The sequence below is a fragment of the Thunnus maccoyii genome, chromosome 7 (assembly GCF_910596095.1).
Source record: "Thunnus maccoyii chromosome 7, fThuMac1.1, whole genome shotgun sequence".
Lineage (NCBI taxonomy): Eukaryota > Metazoa > Chordata > Actinopteri > Scombriformes > Scombridae > Thunnus > Thunnus maccoyii.
In genome coordinates, this window is record NC_056539.1 from 11,289,946 (window position 1) to 11,310,899 (window position 20,954).

Consider the following 20,954-nt stretch of genomic DNA (forward strand, 5'->3'; position numbering starts at 1 on the left):
CAACAAGTATGATTTACTGGAGAGGCGTCATGTGAGAAGAGATTCCTAAACACAGATGCAAGATCCATATTTTACTATCCTGATCATGTTGGGAAATTAATTTTAATAAGATAGCCTGGACTGATTACAACTACTAATACTAAGTGTCACAAAATGATCAAATTATTGTACATTATGGGACTTTTGGCATTTTTGATTGTGCATCATACGGAGGGCAAAATTATCGTACATCTAGCAACGCTGTGAGTGAGTCACAGACTGAGTGATGAAGTTACATCATTGGTTGGCCGAATTCCACCGCTTCCTGTATCTGTTTCAAAATAAAAGCCCCCATTTCAAATTAAAAGCCCTCTAGCGTTTGATTTAATTTATTATTACTACACAGGAAAAAATTAAAAGTAACATTACAGATGTTAGAATGTGTTACATTTAAACTGGCCTGACTCAGTTAAAACTGGTTTACAGCAGGTTCTTGTTCTGTAGCACATGAAAGACAGAAACACATTACAAAAACAAAAACAAACAAACAAAAAAAACACATTACACAGTCCAGCCATATGCTAGGTTTTGACCTAGTCTTCATCTTGTGAGGAAAGGCTTGAATTTTTATGCACAGAGAGCCGATCAAACCCCTGGAGAAAGGTGGAGGGGGAGGAGAGAAAATGAGAGAAGCACAGACACAATGAAAGATGGACAGGAACTGTGCATTTGCCTTTTAGTTTTTGAGAATCTGTGCTATCTACTTTTTCTATCTCTCACAGCCCTTAATCAGATTTTTGTACATATATTATCTGAACATTACTATAACAATGACCAGACAGAGTGAGAGGGAGGCAAATAAGGTTCTACAGCTTTTTGGATTTCTTTCAACTCTCTCTGCAATTAGTAAATATAAAAGCCTGAAGGTCTGCCATCGTTATGAGAGACAAATAGCGTAGGTGGCACTGAAACTGTCAACACTGGAGATTATTTCTCAAGAGGCTTTTTATGTAACACAGCTAAGATTGTGTTATTATTGGACTTTACACAAATGTATAAGGAAAAAGCTTTGGAGGAAGGGATAAGATTGGAGAGAATGTGATGGAAAATGAAAAACAAAGGCTGCACATTGTAACCATAGTTCTGTGAGCAGACAGGCACTGAAATTTGAGTGTACTTCATGCCATTCAAGATGAGCTCACCAAATTATCATGCTGTACATAGCTGTCATTCCAAAATCTGGCATCCGTGAAGTTACAAGATTTGAAGGGCTCTGCCTGCGCTCAGAGAACTGGAGTTACAATGTGCGACCTTCGTTCCATTTCACAAAAAACTTTAAGCTCTAACAAGCTCTGTGGGCTTAAAAAGAGCAAAGCCAACTACACATTCCTGCTGTGACACTTACACAACAAAAGGCTGTAACTTTGGGTAAAATGTGGCACTCTGGCATGCTTAATAGACTCCCAAACTCAACTCCCGCCAAGGTGAGTGACAGGCCAACACATTAGTTCTCCTACAGATCTGTATCACCTGAACCGAGTACAGACCTAGAAGGCATACAGAAACATCTGTGAACCTGCCTCAATGAATTATTTTAATGAAATGATTGACTGATTGCCAGAACTAGCCAGCGATATGGGGAGCTTTAACTTTAGCTTTTGGCTGTCTTGGTAGCGGCTACATCCTTAAGATTTACCCACTAATCCCTGGGCTGTTCACACATAACACTGATACATACAGTACATACACATCAACAGACACTAAATACATGGATGAAGGCAGAATGATCAGGGTACTTTCATGATGGTTTACTGTCTTTCTATAGTTTTTATTTTTTGAAGCATTAACATTTGTACAACATCATGAGCAGGCATTCAGTTATGTAGGAGAATATTAAAAATACTGCTGTTCTTATCATTGAGGGGTCAGTAACTTAAGATTGTGCATAACTGCCTTGATCAGTAGTGACTGCTGGCAGCAGATAAAGGTTTTGTTGGTAGGGCTGCACCAGACCATTTCAGTCCGGTAATGCAACCTGCAATTAAGGTTTAAAAAAGGAGATTAGTCTGTTATAGGTTGCATACCAATTGGCTGCATTTGTCAGCTATTGGAGGGAGTTCTGGAAAGTTCCGCATCAACAGTAGAGTTGACAATATAACTTAGTGGTCATGATGTTCACTGCGGTGGATCTACTTCATGCACGTTTTCAGTTTCTCCAGATGTTTTTAATGCTGTACTTACACTGTGCAAATTTCCCTGCCCTGTCCCACCATCGGGCAGTCTAGGTATGATTACCAAACAGACCCAAAGGACTGTTACCTCACTCGACACGCGCACTGCGCCAGCCTAAGCTAGCGTTCCCAAGAGAAGGTTGAACGAGTGGGTGCCAAACAGTCATCAGTGAATTCTCTAAGTTGTGCGTGAATGAAACTGTAAGTGTTACCTTAGGTATCTCTGCGCATTGTTTATTATTATGTTAATGTCGGGTTGGTTAAAAATAGCCTACTAACGTATACGCGTTATGAATAGACTATTTCAGTAGTTGTGGTGTTTGGTTATAAGCTACTATTTCAGAATTTATATTCCCTATCCTGGCTGTAACTTCAAGCATATTGTCACAGAATGGTGATGTGACTAGTCAGTAATGTAAATGTTTACTGTAAACATCGCTTGTTATGTAATCCCTTTATGTTGTTATTGTCCCAATATACAACAGTGTTGTAAATCTCTGGCTGCAGTCGAGAGAGACTCCTTGTGGACATTTGGAGTACTGCATATCTTATGGTTAAGCTGACTGTTTCCAACAGAATTAGCTATTATGGTAGTTACTTCTTGATTATTCAGAACAGTTAGACTCAATTCTTTATTTGTTGTTGCTTGTGCTCCTTCAGATAACCACAACTTCACAACTTGATGATCGGCTGTTTATTCTTATTGGATACGGGACTCAATGTACACATCTACCTTTATTCTTCCTGTGGGACATTATTAAAGATCGTTGACTGAACTCCTGGATTGCTGCAGTTTTTCTGACAGAAGACTTAGGCCAGACTTGCATACACCAGCATTCAATCTACAAATATAATTAACAGACACGATGAATAAAAACCTATGAATGGATATTAATGGCCTGAAATACAAGCCGGTGGAGTAAAACACACAGTTGATGAAGGTGTTTGTGTTGGCAGCAGTGACAGATACGGGCTTATCTTGACGGCTCCTCCTCCACGTCACATCTCTGCAGCGCGTGGCTCACACATCTGTACCTCCCTCTTCTCCTGCTGCTGTTGCTCTTTCGTCCCCTAATCATCTTAGAGGGAGGCGAGGATGATCAACTGTACGCACACATGCACATACTTGCACTTGCACACTTACTAAGCACAGTGTGTGTGTCTCAAGACTGACACAAACGCAGACACACATAAATCTAACAATTGTTGTATACTGCACCCTGCCAGGCTCTCCAGGCTGCACAGCATGTGTGACATTCTGTTCCTAATGTATGGGAAATGCCACATGTGCGTACATTATAGTTAGGCCTGTCAGTGCAAAAGCCATGGGTAGCCCGAGGTTACAGTCTCACACATGGACCTTTAACACACAAACTCATCTGTCAGTAAGGGGATGACGCCGAGGGCCAGTCTGGAGCCGAGAGGAAGTTTGAGCTGCAGTTGGAATTTAATATGTATCTCTGAAGTCATGAAGCTGTTACATCTGTTGCGAAAGTGTGTTTCAATAACACAACACCATTGCCACAGGGGCTGGCTAATTGCTCGTGTAAAGCTGCACTTCACTGCTAGAAGAGTTTCATGTTTGTGTGATTGACTCACATCAGTCACATCATCTCAAGGCAGAGTTTAGCCTCTCCCATTTTGTCCAGGATTAGATCTCATTAGAGGCGACTCGCTGGGGTGTTCCTCTCTGGCTCCTCAGCCTTGTTTTCATCTCTCTCATCATCATTGTTTTTATTCTCTGAAGAATACTGTCTTCATCATCTCTGCCATCAGCCTTGGTCTCTTTGCACCTCTCGCACATCTCTCCCCGCCACCTGGCACCCAAGCATCGTAAACACACCCACACATGCACCCATGCACACACCCACACGTACGCATGCGTGCATACACACACATGCCAGAGTGGCCTGTGAAAGGTCGGCCGAATGCCAGTTTCGATGCGATGGCTCTCTGGTCCCTCTTATGGTTCCCCCTGCTGCTGTGCTCATCAATTATACACAGCCTGCACATTGTGTGTGTTTGTGTGCCTATGCAGGTGCTCTTGGGTGGGGATGCATTTGTGTCAGAAACAACACCTTGTTTGGTGTGAAGGCTTCTGGCCAAACATGAGTTTGGAGGACACTGAGACACAGTGGCAGTTTGGGTTAGAAGCTGTGTTTTCCCATTAATATGCTCTTGGCTGTTTATGTGCATGCGTTCTGTATCAATTGACCTGCCTACCTTTTCCTTATGAAACAGTCTATATAGTTACTCAGGAGAGACAGGATTGGATCACACACACACACACACACACACACACACACACACACACACACACACACACACACACACACACACACAGAATGAGCAATTTATGTGTAGGGACTCCAAAGAAAGCCTTGGAGAGTTTGCAGCAGCAGCACAAGCATCATTTTCTTTTTGTCCTCCCCTGGTTTTGCCTTGGGGATTCTCTCATCTTGCTTTTTTATTGGCAATGCTGCAAAATATAGCCATAAAGTGTGCAAGCAGAAAAGAGATTAGACTTTCGTATCCAAAGGAGCCAGTCTGCAGTGGTGAAACTCACTGAAAAAAAAAAGACTGAAATTAGCCTGCCAAGTTTTTCTCTTCAGTATGTACACCCCTGAACACCAAACCGTTTATCGGCCTCACTTTTATGAGAAGTTTTTATAAACTACAGACAAACTATAGACATCACTTGTGGACAGAAAACAGAGGGCAGATGTCATACAAGTTATGGAGGGAGCTATTTGGGCTATTTTTGAGATGTTAATGTAGGATAGAACAGAATAAAGCAGAGTACACAAAAGAAGGAAGAAAGAATTGACAGTATGACATGGTTGGCCTTTATTTGACAGTTGAAACCTGCCGCGCTGCCCTGCTGAGAGAGAAACTGGCAGGGGATAAGATTCAGGGAAGGAGAGTTGCAAGAGTTGCAACAGACATGCCCTGCAGGTTCATAACATCTCCACCTCATCCCGAGCTTTCTATTTTTACCTATATAGTACACAACAACATTGCATGCAGGTGCTCATCATCGCACAAATAAACACCTTCTTTAAGGCTGTTGTCTTCAGTTCCTCACAGACACAATCTACAGAGACTAGTCACACTAATAATCTCTTTATTGCTGCTGCTCCTGAAGTTCTAGTTTCACTTGAGCTAGGTTCTGCTCAGATATGACTGATCCTAATATTCTAGTTAATCTTCTGAGGAGCACATACACTCTTCTCAAGTGGTTTATTTCAGATCGTTCTAACAGACTTTCTAAGTCTAAATCTCTAAGAATAAAAGTGACATTTGCTGCCAAGGCCTCAAAACTCTTCACAAACCTCTCTAAAGAAATCTACATCGCTGCTTAAAACTTGCGTTTCTGCTGTAGCTGGTAATTGCCGTTGATGTGTTTTTGTCTGGTCTTAAATATTCTGTCACCATTTAAAAAATAGATCACTTTGTGTCCACAAGAAAATAATGTTTGCTTGACTATTTTCATGAACAGGATGAAAAACAGATGCTGGACTATGAGTGCAAAGCCTCACATGACATAACAATACAAGATAACCTGCTTTACTCATTTATGAAACCCCAGAATGCAATACTAAAATTGCTAGGGTTTCCCCAATGGGGAAAAAATATGTTAAATTCTTTTAACATTCCTCTCTTGAGAAGCCAGTCTTTATGCCTGATCCACAGGATATTGAATGTTAGAATCCAATGACTTGATTTTATCTACACAGCACATTTTTCAATTACAGCACCAAGCATTTCACTTTGAGGTTTTTTTTTTTGTTTCTTGTTTTTTTTAAACTGGATTATGTGTTTTTGTAACCAGCAGTTTTGTTATGGCTAAATTTGTGCACACACATTTACTGACACATTTTGCTTTCTTTTTAATCATTTTAATCTTCATATCCGTTCATATGGATTATTTATTATTGTCAGAGATGCGATTGTGAATACATTCATGTATTTGTAATTTGAGTTATGTGTTTTCATGATAAAAAAGATAAAAGGCCTCATGGGAGTATAGACCAGCCTTAAAGGGAAACTTTGTGATTTTTCAACCTTGACCCTAGTTTTCCATCGTTTTAGGTCTAAGTGACTAATGGTGACAACAATTTTTGAAACTGGTCCAGTATTAAGCGAGAGTGCTTCAGATGGCAGCTGCAAAAACTGGCTGCAATGTAATCATATGTCGTGCACCGTCAATGTACATCCACTAAAAGTTTTTGATTTTGCCACTGACAGGCTCAGTTTGTTATTATAAGTGTCTTACAACAAAAGCAATGTTCAACACAGGAACTAGCCACCTGTAGCATAGCCATTTGTGGTTATGGCTATGGCAGTTATGGCTAACTGCAGAGGGATCCATATTTGGGTCAGCTTGCTGGTTTAACTAACCTACCTGTGCATATTCATCTGTGCACACTGGTTTGTTTACATGCATTGAGGCTGACTTGCACCACGGTTAGACTGTAAGGAAACAAAAAAAAACTAAGTGCAATTATTCCCTTTAAATACAGCAAACAGCATGTTATTCACTTTTAGCTGGTTTCAGTGGCTCTATCAATTCTCAGTGGACATTAGCCACATAATGATAGATCACTGACTCTGATTTAACACTGTCTCATGATGATATAGTCAAGCATTGTGCTCTGAGTTTATAGCCCCGGAGAAAAGAATTTATTTAGCCACATATAGCAGAGAAGACTCTGGGAACATTTGTCCTCTTCGTAGCAGGGTTTTATTACTGTGACTTGTGCCTTTGTGCCCCCGTATTGCCGGTGGTGGTGGTTCTAATTATGGTGTGTCACTTTCTCCTCCTCTGTTCCCCGTCTGCTGCCGCTCCACCTTCCTCATCTATCCTTCACTTACTCTTGTTATGTTGCCATAATAGTTCAGACCTCTCTCTTACAGCAGCTTTTCTCATTTTTCACTTTATTACAGTCCCACTGAATGGTAAACAATATTAGTCTTTACTGCATGTTCTAAAATTTCAAGACCAATTTTTCCATCATTATTGTGAATGCTTTGAGCACCCAATTATAGCTATGAAAGTGTCATTTTTCTGCTAACTGTCAAGATTTTCTTTAAGTCTATAGAGTCAGTACTCTTGACGATTGCTGCATGTTGATGTCCGATCACTCGACGCCATTATGACACTCAGCTACACAACTGCAGCTCTGTGTGTTTGCTATTTTAGTATACTGACATCTGTTAGCATTTCTTAACATTACTGAACTGGGTGCTCTTCTAAAGTCACCCTCAAACATGTTAACTGACAGGCCTCAGGTTGCAAACCAAGCATTCACGCTCAGTCGTTAAATGCAACAGATATCTGATATACACAATTCACCTGCAACATTTATGTAGAGAATATGAGTTTTAAATAATGACAGTGGGGAAAATATAAACAGGGAATCTCACCTGGGGTTCAATTTCTAGTAGTGGTAATTCTTGATTGTTCCAACAAACAGAATTAGCATGTTTTTTGGGTGGGCAGCCAGTGAGGGATTGTGACTTTGTGACTGGACTTGAATGGGGTCTGATGAACCTTCTCATTGGCAGGTGAAAAAGGGGCAGCTCGTGTCTGTCCACTCCCTCCTCAGGTCAATTGTGGGACTAACAGGGACACAGGCTGCAGTGCAGGGAAATTGGGCATCAGAAAAATTGGTCATAGTGGGAAACCCAGTAAAAATAAAGAAGAGGGTTCAAAGGCTTTGTTTAGACCTTGCACATAAAATCCATCTTAGATGTGCATGCACAACTAGACAATGAAAAATGTGAACATATCCAAAATGCACATTCAGAGATGACGATGTAATGTGAATAGATACTCTGCATGCATGCAACTCACAATCAACACGTCAGTTCCATAAAGTGAGGAAGAGTCAATGAAACTGAATTACAGTTCAACATATTGAGCAAGCAAGCGGATGTCAAGTATGCTAAAATGCACAATGGTTTATTTTGGGCCAGCTATGAACGTATTATTTTCATTGATTAGAAAGGAGCATACTGCACTCATTTTTTCTTCTTAGTGTGCTCTTCATGTACAGTCACATGATTCTGGCAATGGTGTTGCTATGGCACCGGGGCCGTCCATATGGGGCACACTAGGGAGGAAAATGAGGTCACCTTTTTCTTGTATAAGTTCAGATGATGCACTGAACCATCATATGTTACCTGCAAAGAAACATTATGAGATTGATGTACGTGTCGAGGGCCAACTCTGAGTATGACTGGTCACTGGAGATAGATTTTGACTTATTAATTACAGTTGTGAGTTATGTGGCTGTATCTGGAAACACAGTAGGTTGGCAGGTCTAAACAGGGTCAGAGAGACAGTTTCATACTGTATGTAAGGACAGCCGGGCCAAATCTCTCTCCAAAGAGAGGCTGTTCTTCCTAAAGCACTAGGCGACTGATACATTGTTGATATTAAACTTCGGTTCACTTAGTAACACAGATGGATCATCAGTCTGCTGTGTCCTGGCTAGCGGCCTTTATAATGGCGTTTTCAGTACCTGGAGGACAGGACCCAGCTGCAGCGGAAACAAATTGGATGTGACAACACACATTGCCTTGTAATTTTTGATCCTGATATCTTCTATCCTCAAAGGGAGGGAGCTGGGTTTAAAGCAGAGACAGAGGTTATAAATGTATGTTCTGGATAAGAAGGTCAAAGCATTAAAGACCACTGAGAGGGCACAACTTGATGTCCACTGTGGGCATGTGGCCATGCCCTTGCTCATGTATGTCTTGAGGTCTTAAAGTCTATTTGTGCTTTGATGCGTCTGTGTGTGGGTGCCTCTCCCTTTAGATAACAGCCCTCCTTTTGCGGTCACATGACATCTACAAATGGGGGACAAGTGGACTCACTGGTGTATATTTTTAGTTGACAAAAACACACACACAGGAAATAAAACACAGAAATGAGCACCTGTGGCTTAAGGTAAATATGATACACATCTTTTATATGTGTACAGGTGCATGGCTGCTGCTGGAGGACATGAATTATGAGAGCAAAATGCAGGAGCCACTGATTAGGATTATCTAAATGTCTGTCTGGTCGTACCGGATATGAGGAACATGAGGAGACGGTTAAACTGATTAAGCCTGATTTGAAAGAATGATGCTACTGGAGACAGTTCAATGGATGTGATTGTGACTCTCTCTCACTCTCTCTCACACACACACTACATACAGCCAGTTCTAAATTATTGCCCAAGGAGAAACACAGTGAATCATGCCATCCTGATTTGATAAGAATTGAGCAGCATGAAGGGGTTCACGCTGGGCATTTAGAATGAGACCATATGGAAGCACAAGGCCAGTGCTTATCTGCCAGCTGTGGCTGCTTATCAGACACTCCTACTGCCACAGCACCTGATCCTCCTGCCCATCATCCAATTATGCAGAGGGAAACATAATACATATCTTTATGCTTCCAGGAGTCTACAAATGTGAATTTGAATGCAGTCAGACAGCATAAACACCTCGTAATGAGTCATACTCACTCATGTTTTTGGCTATGATGTGATTACACTAATTATTGCAGGATTGTAGTAACTTCAGCAAGAAAATGTTGATGCTGCACATCCAGCCAGGCATTCAGAAGCCCATCACCCAAACTGCATATGCTGTACACTCTGCATGTTATATAGCCTAGGCAAAACCAGAAACACCTATGCATTTACATTTAGACATAATCCTGTATACTGTAGGCCACTGGTTTACATTTGAGATGTGGTTATGTAAGGACCTAACACCTTTGTTTTGTTTCAGTTATTTCTTTGTCTTGAAGACAAAATAGTGACTGCTCTTGTCATTCCTTTTAAAAAAATCATTGCAAGTGACTCTTTGCGGGTATTCCCACTGACGCATTTGTCCTTTCCAATTTTATTCTCATTTCAACCAATAAAGATAATCCTTCCGTTCTCTAAACTTCAGGCAATTTGGACATGGATCAATCCACTTTTCTCTTCTCTTTCTGCCCCCCTCCCCCCTCGACTTCCTTTTCACGTTTGCTCATCCTCTCCATTTCCCTTTACATCATTTCTTAGCTGGATGCTGCAGGACTTCATGGAGGCACACTCTGGGAGGTGTGACTGATGATGAAAGGTGTCCTGAGATGACACATATTAAATGATGCACACATACTGTATACACACACACCTGGGAGAGCCCACTGATAATCTGGTTGTAATGACAGGGGATACATCCTTTAGCAACACAGTACAAGATATAATACTTGGCAGGACATAAGCAGAGCTGTCCATCAGCATGATGCCAAAATTATGGCCAAAACCTTTTAGCTGGAACAAGGCTGAGTGTCTATAATAAGATTATCCTAATGATGAAAGTGAGGCTTAGAATGAATAATGATAGGTTCATTGCCTCACTTCTCTGCTTATAGTATAATGGTGTATACCGGTTTTCCTCTAAAGACATTCCTTAGGTCAAAAACCTGTGTGTTTAAAAAAAAAAAAAAAAAGCAAAACACACACACACACACACACACACACACACACATACACACACACACACACACACACACACACACACACACACACACACACACACATACACACACACACCAAATTAAATCAACCAGGGTGAGTCACCTCCCATGCGCTCTCTCAGTCTCAGTTACTCTCTCTGCATGTCTCTTGCTGTCACCCCTCCATCTGCCATCACTCTGGTTCAGTGAAGTGCGAACCTTAATCAGAGCAGCAGCGATAGACAGAGATAGAAGGGTGGCAGAATAGGACGGTGGGAGTGATAGAAGGAAGACAGAGAAAGAAAATGCAAGAGGCAACTTGGTTGAATTATGGAAAGGTCAGTAAACTTGGAGATCAAAGAACAGAGTGAAGCAGTAGAGGGAAAGCACTAGCAAAGTGGGTGATTGAAAGGATTGAAAGGAGAGGAAAAAGTGGACTGGAGGATATTACAGGATCTCTTGCTGCACTTTTGTACCTCAGGATTTGATGCACATCCTTCTCAAACAGCTCGGTCAAGGTGTTTCTGCATCATTTTTTTTTTTTACAATGAATTTCCAAGAAAAAGAAACCTTACATTTCGTGTTGATGGAGCACAGCTATCAGTTTTCTCTCTCCTCATCGAAAATCCAGAACACATGACTTAGTGAGCACAGGCCTACTGTACACAACAATGGCTATTGGCTAGACCAGCAATTGTAGCTAACACAAAAGCTTTTATCCACTGTATTTAGGCTGAATCATCACCTTGCTCTATTAACTGTGATAGACAGCAACAAAATAGATGCTTGTTTATATGGAAATGTCACACATTAGTATTTTAAAGAGGACAGAAACAGAGTGGTTCCCTTCTTAGCAATACATTATTTGATGTGTTACTTTATTTGTGTTTAAAAGGCCTGAAGTATCATTAACAACTCATAGAGTATTAGATAGAGTGGAAGGTGGACAGATAATGGCAGAGAGGACAGGAGGAGAGGGGAGGAGAGAAGAGCATGCCGTGGACTTAATGAACAGTGTGTTTTTATTCTCTGTCCCCTGTCTGACTAATTATTACCTCCTCTTTTATAGAGCAGAACAGTTCCCCTCACTCACATGGCCTTCTACTAGTGGGTACAGTTAGGTTAATTACACAACAGTAAATCAGGAGCAGGTAGCAGCAGGGCTGTATGATCAGTTGTTATGAGGTGGCACTAGTGCTGAAGAGGATGAAATGTTTTGTAGAGCGTTCAACAACACTGAGATAAAAATGTCTTACATGTAGGTATACTGTTCATACTTTAAACTACAAAGAACACAATGTGAGCATATAACAAAGAGTTTATATTGTTGAGTAATTAAATATAGCTTGCAAAAATATAGATTTGAAATAGTTGCATGGATCTGTCAGGAATCTTAGAAACAAATAAAACTAGATAGCTTTAATGAATTTTAAAATGACTTCAGAGAAAACAGTTCAGTTTTTCTTCTTCATGTTTTTGTGAAAGTGACACATCTTGCTTTGTCTGGAAGCAGTTTGTTAAAAAAAGACAAAAAGGCTAGCAGCTCTGTGAGGCTAAACGCTATTGCCAGCATGCTTTGTTCACCGTTTCAGTTTAGCACATTAGCATGCTAACATATACTAAGAGTTGTCCTCCCATGAAAAGCAACCCTATAGATTGTAAATTCAGTAGCCAAAAACGACCTATAGTTACGTTCGAGTGACAGACGCCATCTAATGGCTGTAGTAATAATAACCCAGGGAAGTGACGCAATTCAGATGACGTCAATATAAGATGACTTCCTCATTTGTAGGAAGCGGGTTGGGCGAATGGCTAGATAGTTAGTCAGAGGTTCCCAAAATGGGTGCCACACCACCCTGAGGTGCTGTGAGGATGGAACATTGATTCGAGATTAGTCATCATTGTTCATCTATTGTGTATTTTTACATTTCACCACATTAAAGAAATCAGCAACATTTACATTACCTACATTTTACATTATGTTTTCGAACATAACAAAATAATAAAATAATAATAATAATAATAAAAATAAATAAGCAATAAATTCCAAAATCAGTGTATTAAAAACTTTTACTATGCAGGTAGTTGCAGCTGACCTGACAACTCATGGTTGTAGATTGTCATAGTAACCACAACATGTATTCCGGCTCAGGAGTTTTGTAGGAGCTCAGCAGTCAGAAAAAAAGTGAGCATGAGAGCAGCAATACAAAGATTTGAGACGGTAAATATAGCGTTAAGAAATGCTGAAACATCCTAGCTCTCAACACAGAGACGACTGAAACTGAGCGGACTGTAAGATTTAGTGGCATCTAGTGGTTAGCTTGCAGATTGCAACCAACTGAGTAACCCTCCCCTCACCCTCCACCTCCCAAGTATGTAGGAGAACCTACGGTGGCCACACAATTTGTGAAAAAAGGCCCTCTCTAGAACCAGTGTTTGGTATGTCCATTCTGGTCTACTGTAGAAACATGGCAGTGCAACATGCAGGCAGATATTTAGTCATAAACCAAAGCCTTGGACAAATTTTGACCTCATGATGGCCCTAGATGAAAAGACAGGGGATCACCAACGTTACTCTAATGCATTATCTGGGAACCATGAATGTCTATACAAAATTGTAACGGAAATCTATCCAATAATTTAAAATATTTCAGTCTGGAACAAAATGGTGGAACAACCAACTGATAGACCAACATTGCCATGAGCCACACTGCCAGCATAGCTAAAAATAAATTAGAAACATAACAGGAAATAATTTTGATGTGTGACAAGCTGTAGGCACTAGGGTATCAGATGTTGTCAAAGTGGATTTTCTTTGATTAGTTGAACAAATACTATGTTTTCGGTGCTCTTTATATAAAGAGCTTAAAAGAACCCAAGCCACAGGCTATAAGATATCTTGCATGCCTTGAGTTCTTGTCTATTTTTTGTCTGGTTCCCTGTCTTATTTGAGTCTCCTGGCAAACATAAAATGCGAGGTTTGATAGATGTCGACTACAGTCTTGCACTTGCAGTTATTTTAATCAACCCGCGGATCACACTGGAAAGGTGGAAATTAGGCAAACTGAGAGGAGGGTGGGTGGGAAGTGTGGCTATTTCAGTCCTGCAGCATTAGAAAAATAGAAGCTCTTTTCTGTTTTCAGTAGAGTATTCATCTCTCATACGATACAAGGATGCTTCACAGCTACAGACTATATACAGTAACATGCATGTCAGTGTCACTGGTCGGCATCACAGGATAATTTTAGTATGATTGTGTGCTGCTTTTGCTAGTCTCACTGTATCTATTTTGGATTGCATTATATGCTATTTAACAGATGTTGTTGCATCCAGCCATTTTATACTCTTTTTTTTATGCTCCACATGCTACATTTTCTGTGTGTGACTCAGTACACACAGTACAGCATGTACTGCTAAACAGTTTATGTATTATCATATTTCTATCAAAAAATATGCTCTGATTGTTCAGAAACAATGAGAACTGATGATGAAAGACTAGTATAGTTTCTTCTTTGTATGCTTAATGATTGTCACTCTTTCATCCACACATTATAATTAATTCATGTGTTGAAATTTACATTTAAATGTTTTTAGGAGCCGCGCCTTCTCCATTATTATTTAAATTATTTTTTATCTTTGCTGTATGTGCTCATGCTGCAGTGTCCCAATGAAGACCATTAAAGTTTCATTTTACCTTATCTCAAGGTAAGGTAAGGTAAACAGACTCATTAAGCAGGTTGTGATCACAGTTGAGCAGCGCTACAATGAAGGTGACACACTGCAGGAGCACATAACACATAGCATGGGGGAAATCAACTCTCCCTCTGAGGAGAGGATACTGGCTGCTGCATGGCTGTGACTACATGTGCAACAGAAGCTAATACTCATAAGGCCCAATTTTCTGCAGCCACACTACACATGCACACACCCACACATTTTGAAAATCAAGGCAGGGTAACATCTACATATACCTGCTTTCCTTTGGATTGGAAGCAATTGGGTTTTGAAGCATTCAGAAAAGTCATCAAGCACATTGAAATGCAAAAATAATTGGTTAAATAATTTTCCATATAAATATAAAAGAACAAACTTGAGTAGATTTAGGTAATAAATGCTTAATAAAGAATTTAAATAAGCACGATAAGAGCTGGTGATTGGAAAGACATGTGGCAACAGCCATCTGTCTTTGGTCTGTCCTGAATGCTGTGTGCTGCTCCCTTGTGGTAAAACCTGTTGGCTAACACTAGCAGCTGTTGGGCTGTACAGCCACAACACTTTATTCTGTCAGTAACGTTAAGGATCAATAGTAATTGCTTGTTCAGCAGCAGAATTGTTACTGTCCAGGGCTCAGGGTTCTTCACCCACTGACTACAGCACCACAAATTTTTACCCAAATTGGATTTCCTTTCTCTGTTTTAAAGGCAAACACATAAAATAGCCTGTCGTCATGTAGAATCAATTGGGCACAATAGAAAGAAGCTGTAAGAAACTCTGGTGTTGCTGGGTGCAGCGAACAGAGAGCAAACCCTGAGGACCGAGGTGAACTTTCCAAAGATCAACTTGTCATAGTGACTCAGGAAACATCCCTGAGGTGAGCTGTGGGTGACAGCTGCTGCCACTCCACTGGCACAGGTAAATGCCAGAAGCCCCACTTGGATACACTGACTTGCTGACACACATACATTCACACATACACACTCACTGCTGTGTCTTAAAAGAAGCTAAAATAAACACAAGCAGGCTTAGCATTAGTCACACCATCACCAGAGAATAGAGACAAAATGGCACAGAATGAATGTATGTACACATAATGAATGTATGTTACATGTACAGACTCCCTCTCATAAACACACACACACACTTCTAACCGATCAACGGAAGACACCATAGCACACATCCTCAACACCACCATCTCACCTGGACAAGAAAGGGAGCTTTGTGAGATTACTGTTCACTGACTACAGTTCATCGTTTAACACCGTAGTTCCCTCCAGGCTCAAGGACCTGGGATTAAACACCTCACTGTGCATGTGGATCCTTGACTCCCTGACCAGCAGACCCCAGGTGGTGAGGGTAAGCAGATACACCTCCCTCATTCTTAACATCTGAGCACCTCAGGGCTGCATTTGGAGCCCCCTGCTGTACTCACTGGTCACACACGACTGTAGCCACCTTAGACACCATCATCAAGTTTGTTGACGACACAGCAATGGTGGGCCTGATCACAGATAACAATGAAAAGGTCTACCTGATGAATTAGAGGACCTGACCTGTTGGTGTCAGGACAACAACCTACTCCTGAATGTCAGCAAGCCTAAGGAGCTGATAGTGGGAAGAAGCAGGGAAGGAACTACGCCCCCCTTAATATCAACGGGTCCTTAGTGGAGAAGGTGGACAGCTTCAAGTTCCTTGGTGGCCACATCACTGAGGGCCTAACCTGGCTGCTGCAGAAAGGCAAGGCACAGACTGTTTCACCTCAGATGCTTGAGGAAATTCTAGGTGTCCCCTCAAATATTGAGAAATACTCCTGCACCACAGAGAGCGTCCTAATGGGGAACATCACTGCTTGGTATGGAAACAGCACCGAGAAAGACCACAAGGCCTTGTCAAGAGTGGTTTGTTTGGCTGAACACACAATAGGCATTGCTTTACCCTGCCTTAAGGATATTTACACCAGGCACTGCAAGAATAAGGCTAAGAGAAAAATTGAGGATCCTAGCCACCCAGATAATGGCCCTCTCTCCTTGCTGTGGTTGAGAAGACGGTGCCGGATACACCAGGCTAGCACTGAAAGGATCAGGATGAGCTTCTACCCTCAGGCTACTAGGATCCTTAATGAGGTCACTGTCTAAGACTGCGCACCCCTCCAATCATACACATACAGTTATTACTATTCTCATCCATTTTTATACATGTGACATGTAGACTTGATTGATTGATTGACATGAACATACAAATTCACACATGCAAGGACACAGGATGACCCTATAGAGATTTAAATACAGTCCCTCACTGTAATTGTTCTGCATAAACAGAACTATAATAAAAACTACCTCGAGCGTGTGTTTGTCTTTCTTCCTGGAAAATGGATAGAGCTGAATGATAATAGTGAGGCAGTGGCATAATCAAGCATTATTACCGCATAAAAGACAAAAATTCTCCTGCTGGCAATGACGATTGAGTATTTAAATATTTTTTAAAAATGTAGATCCCTTCAGAATTCTGCAACCTCATTTTAAGCAAATCTGTTGCGCAGTGCATCTTCATCTTTTATTTGAGCACTCTGTATGCAAATCTAAATGATAAATTATGAATTAATTGTATGTGATGCTTGAATCTACAGTGAATGTCAATGTGTGGTGTGTGATTTGCTTTTTGCAGGATCCTTAAGTCCTTGGTTTTTTATGTCAACAAATGATGTAACTAGAAGAAGCAATGTAACCCAAAGAAAACACACACACATACATACACACACACACATATACGGGATACCTGCACTCACGCACACACAAGACTCTTGATCTTCTGTAAGAGCAGAGTGGAGTGATCCTGCAGAGTGCTGATTAGAAGCAGAATATTGATTTTTTTCTGCATTGATCCCTCTCTCATCTTACTGATCTGCAATAGTCTGATAAATGCTTTTTAACACAGAAGACACAATTATCTAATCTCATTTGAACTCTTTAATCATCATTCTACTACTGTTGTTGAGTTTTCTTATATCTATATAGGGGTTTGGAAAACAAAGCAAATTATGACATCCAGTTGTGTTTCTACCTAAAAATTATTGTTTCGTCATCCAGGTTTTCTTCTTGAGCTGCAGTACTGAGGAGGGCCACTAGGTGTCTGTAGAGTAACAGAGATGTTGCAGAATCAGAACTCAATGAGGAAGGCAGCCTATAACGATTTTCACTTACCTCCTCCTGCTGTTCATACTCTGAATAACAGGAGACAGCACAGTGGCTGTGGCCATGTCACCTGCCCACTGCTGTGCTGTCCTAACTGTATTTGTCACACGTGGACAGACACACACACACACACACACACACACACACACACACACACACACACACACACACACACACATACATATACCTCCATGCTAAAATCAGCACCAGCAGGCTCCAATACAGCAGCATTAGTCTCACTGTCACCATGCAGAGAGCAGCAAGAGGAAGTAAAGTAGCAATCAGTCTAGAACATATGTGTGAACATTTTATGATAAATGTAATAACCCGCACAGAAAACACATAAATGTGAGGTTGTGTGCACAGATGTCTCATTTCTGTGTCATGGAAAAACTGAAAGTCATTTTGTAAATGCCTCCCAGGGTGTTGGCCTCAGCATCGCTTGTGTATAGTACAGTATATTCAGGCAGAAACGACATTTTAATTCCCGCTACAGATCATTGAAATTCAGTGCATTTCTGCTGGAGGGCTAAATTATGAATTATGTGTGAAGCCTTTTAATAAGGCTCAGTGTATTTCTTGGTGCAGGCCGGTGACAACGTGTTAAAGATGCAGTCCCTGATTCTCTTCCTGAAAAGCTACACCAACAGTTAAACCGATGATAAACAAACATGATCCCCCTCTTACTAACCATGCATTGTGTCTGGTTCTGTGTTTGACAGTAAAGGGGAGGCGGCATCTATCGAGACAGAGCTCGTGAGGGACTACAAGTTTGGACAACAGCAGCTGATAGAGATTTGGGGACACGCCTGTGCTCTTGCCATTACTAAGGTCTGTACTGTACAATGTCTATTAGCAAAGCTGCTTTGTATCTTTTCTGTCTGTCTTTAGTGTGAATCAAAAAACAGCACGAGGCAAAAACTCTTCTCCTATTAAATCCACACATTCATAATTCAGTCATCCATCTGTCTGTATATATGCATACATAAACACTGCACAGACATCCATCCATCAACACATTCATCTACATATGTGGTTATGGCTTGCATCCGATACTATCACCATGAATAAAGGCTGAGGCAAATAATACCACTGTATATTTTTATTGTGAAATGGACCTTTGCTTGAATGTGCTGTTATACTCTCAAAACTCTTTTCTTTGGGCCATTAAACCAGCGGCACCCAACATTGGACAGTGGTTGCCATTTACTGTTATGTGTGTTTGTGTCTGCATTTTAGTGTGTTAAGCAGTATTCTCACTAGCTGCACTGTAGACTATAACTTAAATTTTCATATATTTTGATATGTTTTTCCATGAATGTGAGTTTTATCCTCCTCCACTCTGTGTTTGCATTGCAACTAAACAGCAAAGTTCAACACTACAAACATTTAATAATTGTTTTAAAATGTCCTAGAAAGCTCTTCTTCACTATTTTGCAATCTTGTAGTTGTAAGGATTTACACAAATTAGTCCAATCCCTTTATGGGGGTTTGCAGTTTTTTCAAATCCACAAAATATTTGTGAAAAAAAAGATCAAATCAGACGAAGTCATGCATTTCTTTCCCATTTACAGCCCTTTTCTGCATCCAATCCATAACCATTGTTACAAACTGAAGTAAAAAAAAGAATCAAACTGTGGCCTCAACTAACCCACTCCTTTGCAAATCCATTTAATAGCCTAAACTGTGTATCACTAGCAAGCCATTTCTAAAGGTCACAAATTTCATCCCATTTTGTTTTTGTAGAAAAGCGGCTGCACATTCTGCTACTTTGGGCCTCAGTAATCACCACAAAACCCAGCAAGATCCTAGTGTGACTGTTTGATTGTACAAGAGGACAAAAAGTCACAGCTGTTGCTACTTACACCTTCCTAATTTGCATGAACGTCCATACAAAATGTCTGAAGGAAATGTTCTAACTTTCTGTGACATTTACTTGCAAACATTTGAGCGGCTCACCTCGGGGCAGAACACCTGAGCTCATTCTGTGGCAACGCTCCTTGCTGCACCGGCCCAGAACCACAGCTCCTCTTCTCTGGTGTGGTTTCAGTTTCATTCTGCTGTGATCTGGACTGTGTCAAACTGAAGTGTGTGTGTGTGTGTCAGTGGAGGGCTGTTAGGAACACATGTGGTTCCCTTTGACCAGACCACTGGCTTGGTTTAACGCCACACTGGTTTCCTCAGTGAGCTCTTCAACAGGCTGTGATTAATAAGAGTCTGAGCTACAAGACACACAAGTCCTGCTATACTGTCATGAAGGGGGATGAAGAGAAACAGAGGGACAGAGACAGAGACAAAGAGAGAGAAAGACAGAGGCAGGAAAAAGATACAAAACATATCTATAGAGTTGATAACATCAGTTGGATGAGACACCTTTAATATCTTAGCTCAGAAAAAATGAGGAAGAGACAGACAAAAGAGAGCGAAAGGGAGTAGAAGCCTGAGAAGTCAGACAGGCAGATTCCCAGAAAGATATGAAGAAAGACGTAACATCATGAGAGACAAGAATGTTGTTTTTGACACTGCAAACAAAATGGAGATAACTGATGAGGAAAATTTCCAATAACACTGCCCAAAACATCATCTTAATATCAAACATATTTCTAATGAATCAGGATAAAGGAAAATCTAGTTGATTTGTGTCACAATCTATGAAATAAGAACGTCATAACAGTGATGTCTGTTCTCTTTAAAGCTGCAGTAATAAATATTTTTAAATTAACTATTTATTGAATGACTATGTGTGGCATGTAGTATGCATGTGGTAGGCATGGTATGTAGCGGCAAACCAAAAGAGAATTATCACCCAACTCAGCAGTCCCTCTCACTCTGTGGAGTTTTATAGCGTCTTTCAGCTCACTGTTTTGGTTTTATGGCCCTCAACTTTACCGTTTTGACTCATTTTTAGCACTCTCACTAACTTTGTTTCCAACATTAACAGGAAGCTATTCTCAGCAAAAAGAGCTGTAATAAACCCACTGTATGCTACTTGCCCAGCACCAAATGGCAAACAGACTATTTAAGCAACTACCTCGTGAACATAACGGAGCATTTAGCAGCTAAAGAGCCAGATATTTCCCTGAGGAGATGGTGGCGACCTGAAACAGAGCTGAGAGGACAGTGAATATTGGACTTGTGAAAAATGAGACCAAATTAATGCTAATGTTGTTCAGTGTGTGTTGGATGTATAAATGGGCTATTGTTTGCTGACATGTTCTGTACCTGAAAAGATCAATAAATGCAGGTTTTACTGGTGTTAGTGGGACTTATCAGTCATTATTGCATGCATGAAAGAAGTTTATTTTACACTTTTAATTGGTTTAGTTTTATAGG

General features: G+C 40.7%; 1 protein-coding gene across 2 annotated transcripts in view; it reads left to right on the forward strand.

The window, feature by feature from the left end:
• Window positions 1–20,954, forward strand: part of yjefn3 (YjeF N-terminal domain containing 3) — a 43,776-nt gene that overhangs the window by 12,348 nt on the left and 10,474 nt on the right. For both annotated transcript variants that reach the window (XM_042417035.1, XM_042417034.1), the window contains one exon: window positions 18,344–18,452. In XM_042417035.1, the coding sequence (XP_042272969.1) occupies window positions 18,344–18,452 (109 nt within the window). The remainder of the gene's footprint in view (window positions 1–18,343; window positions 18,453–20,954) is intronic.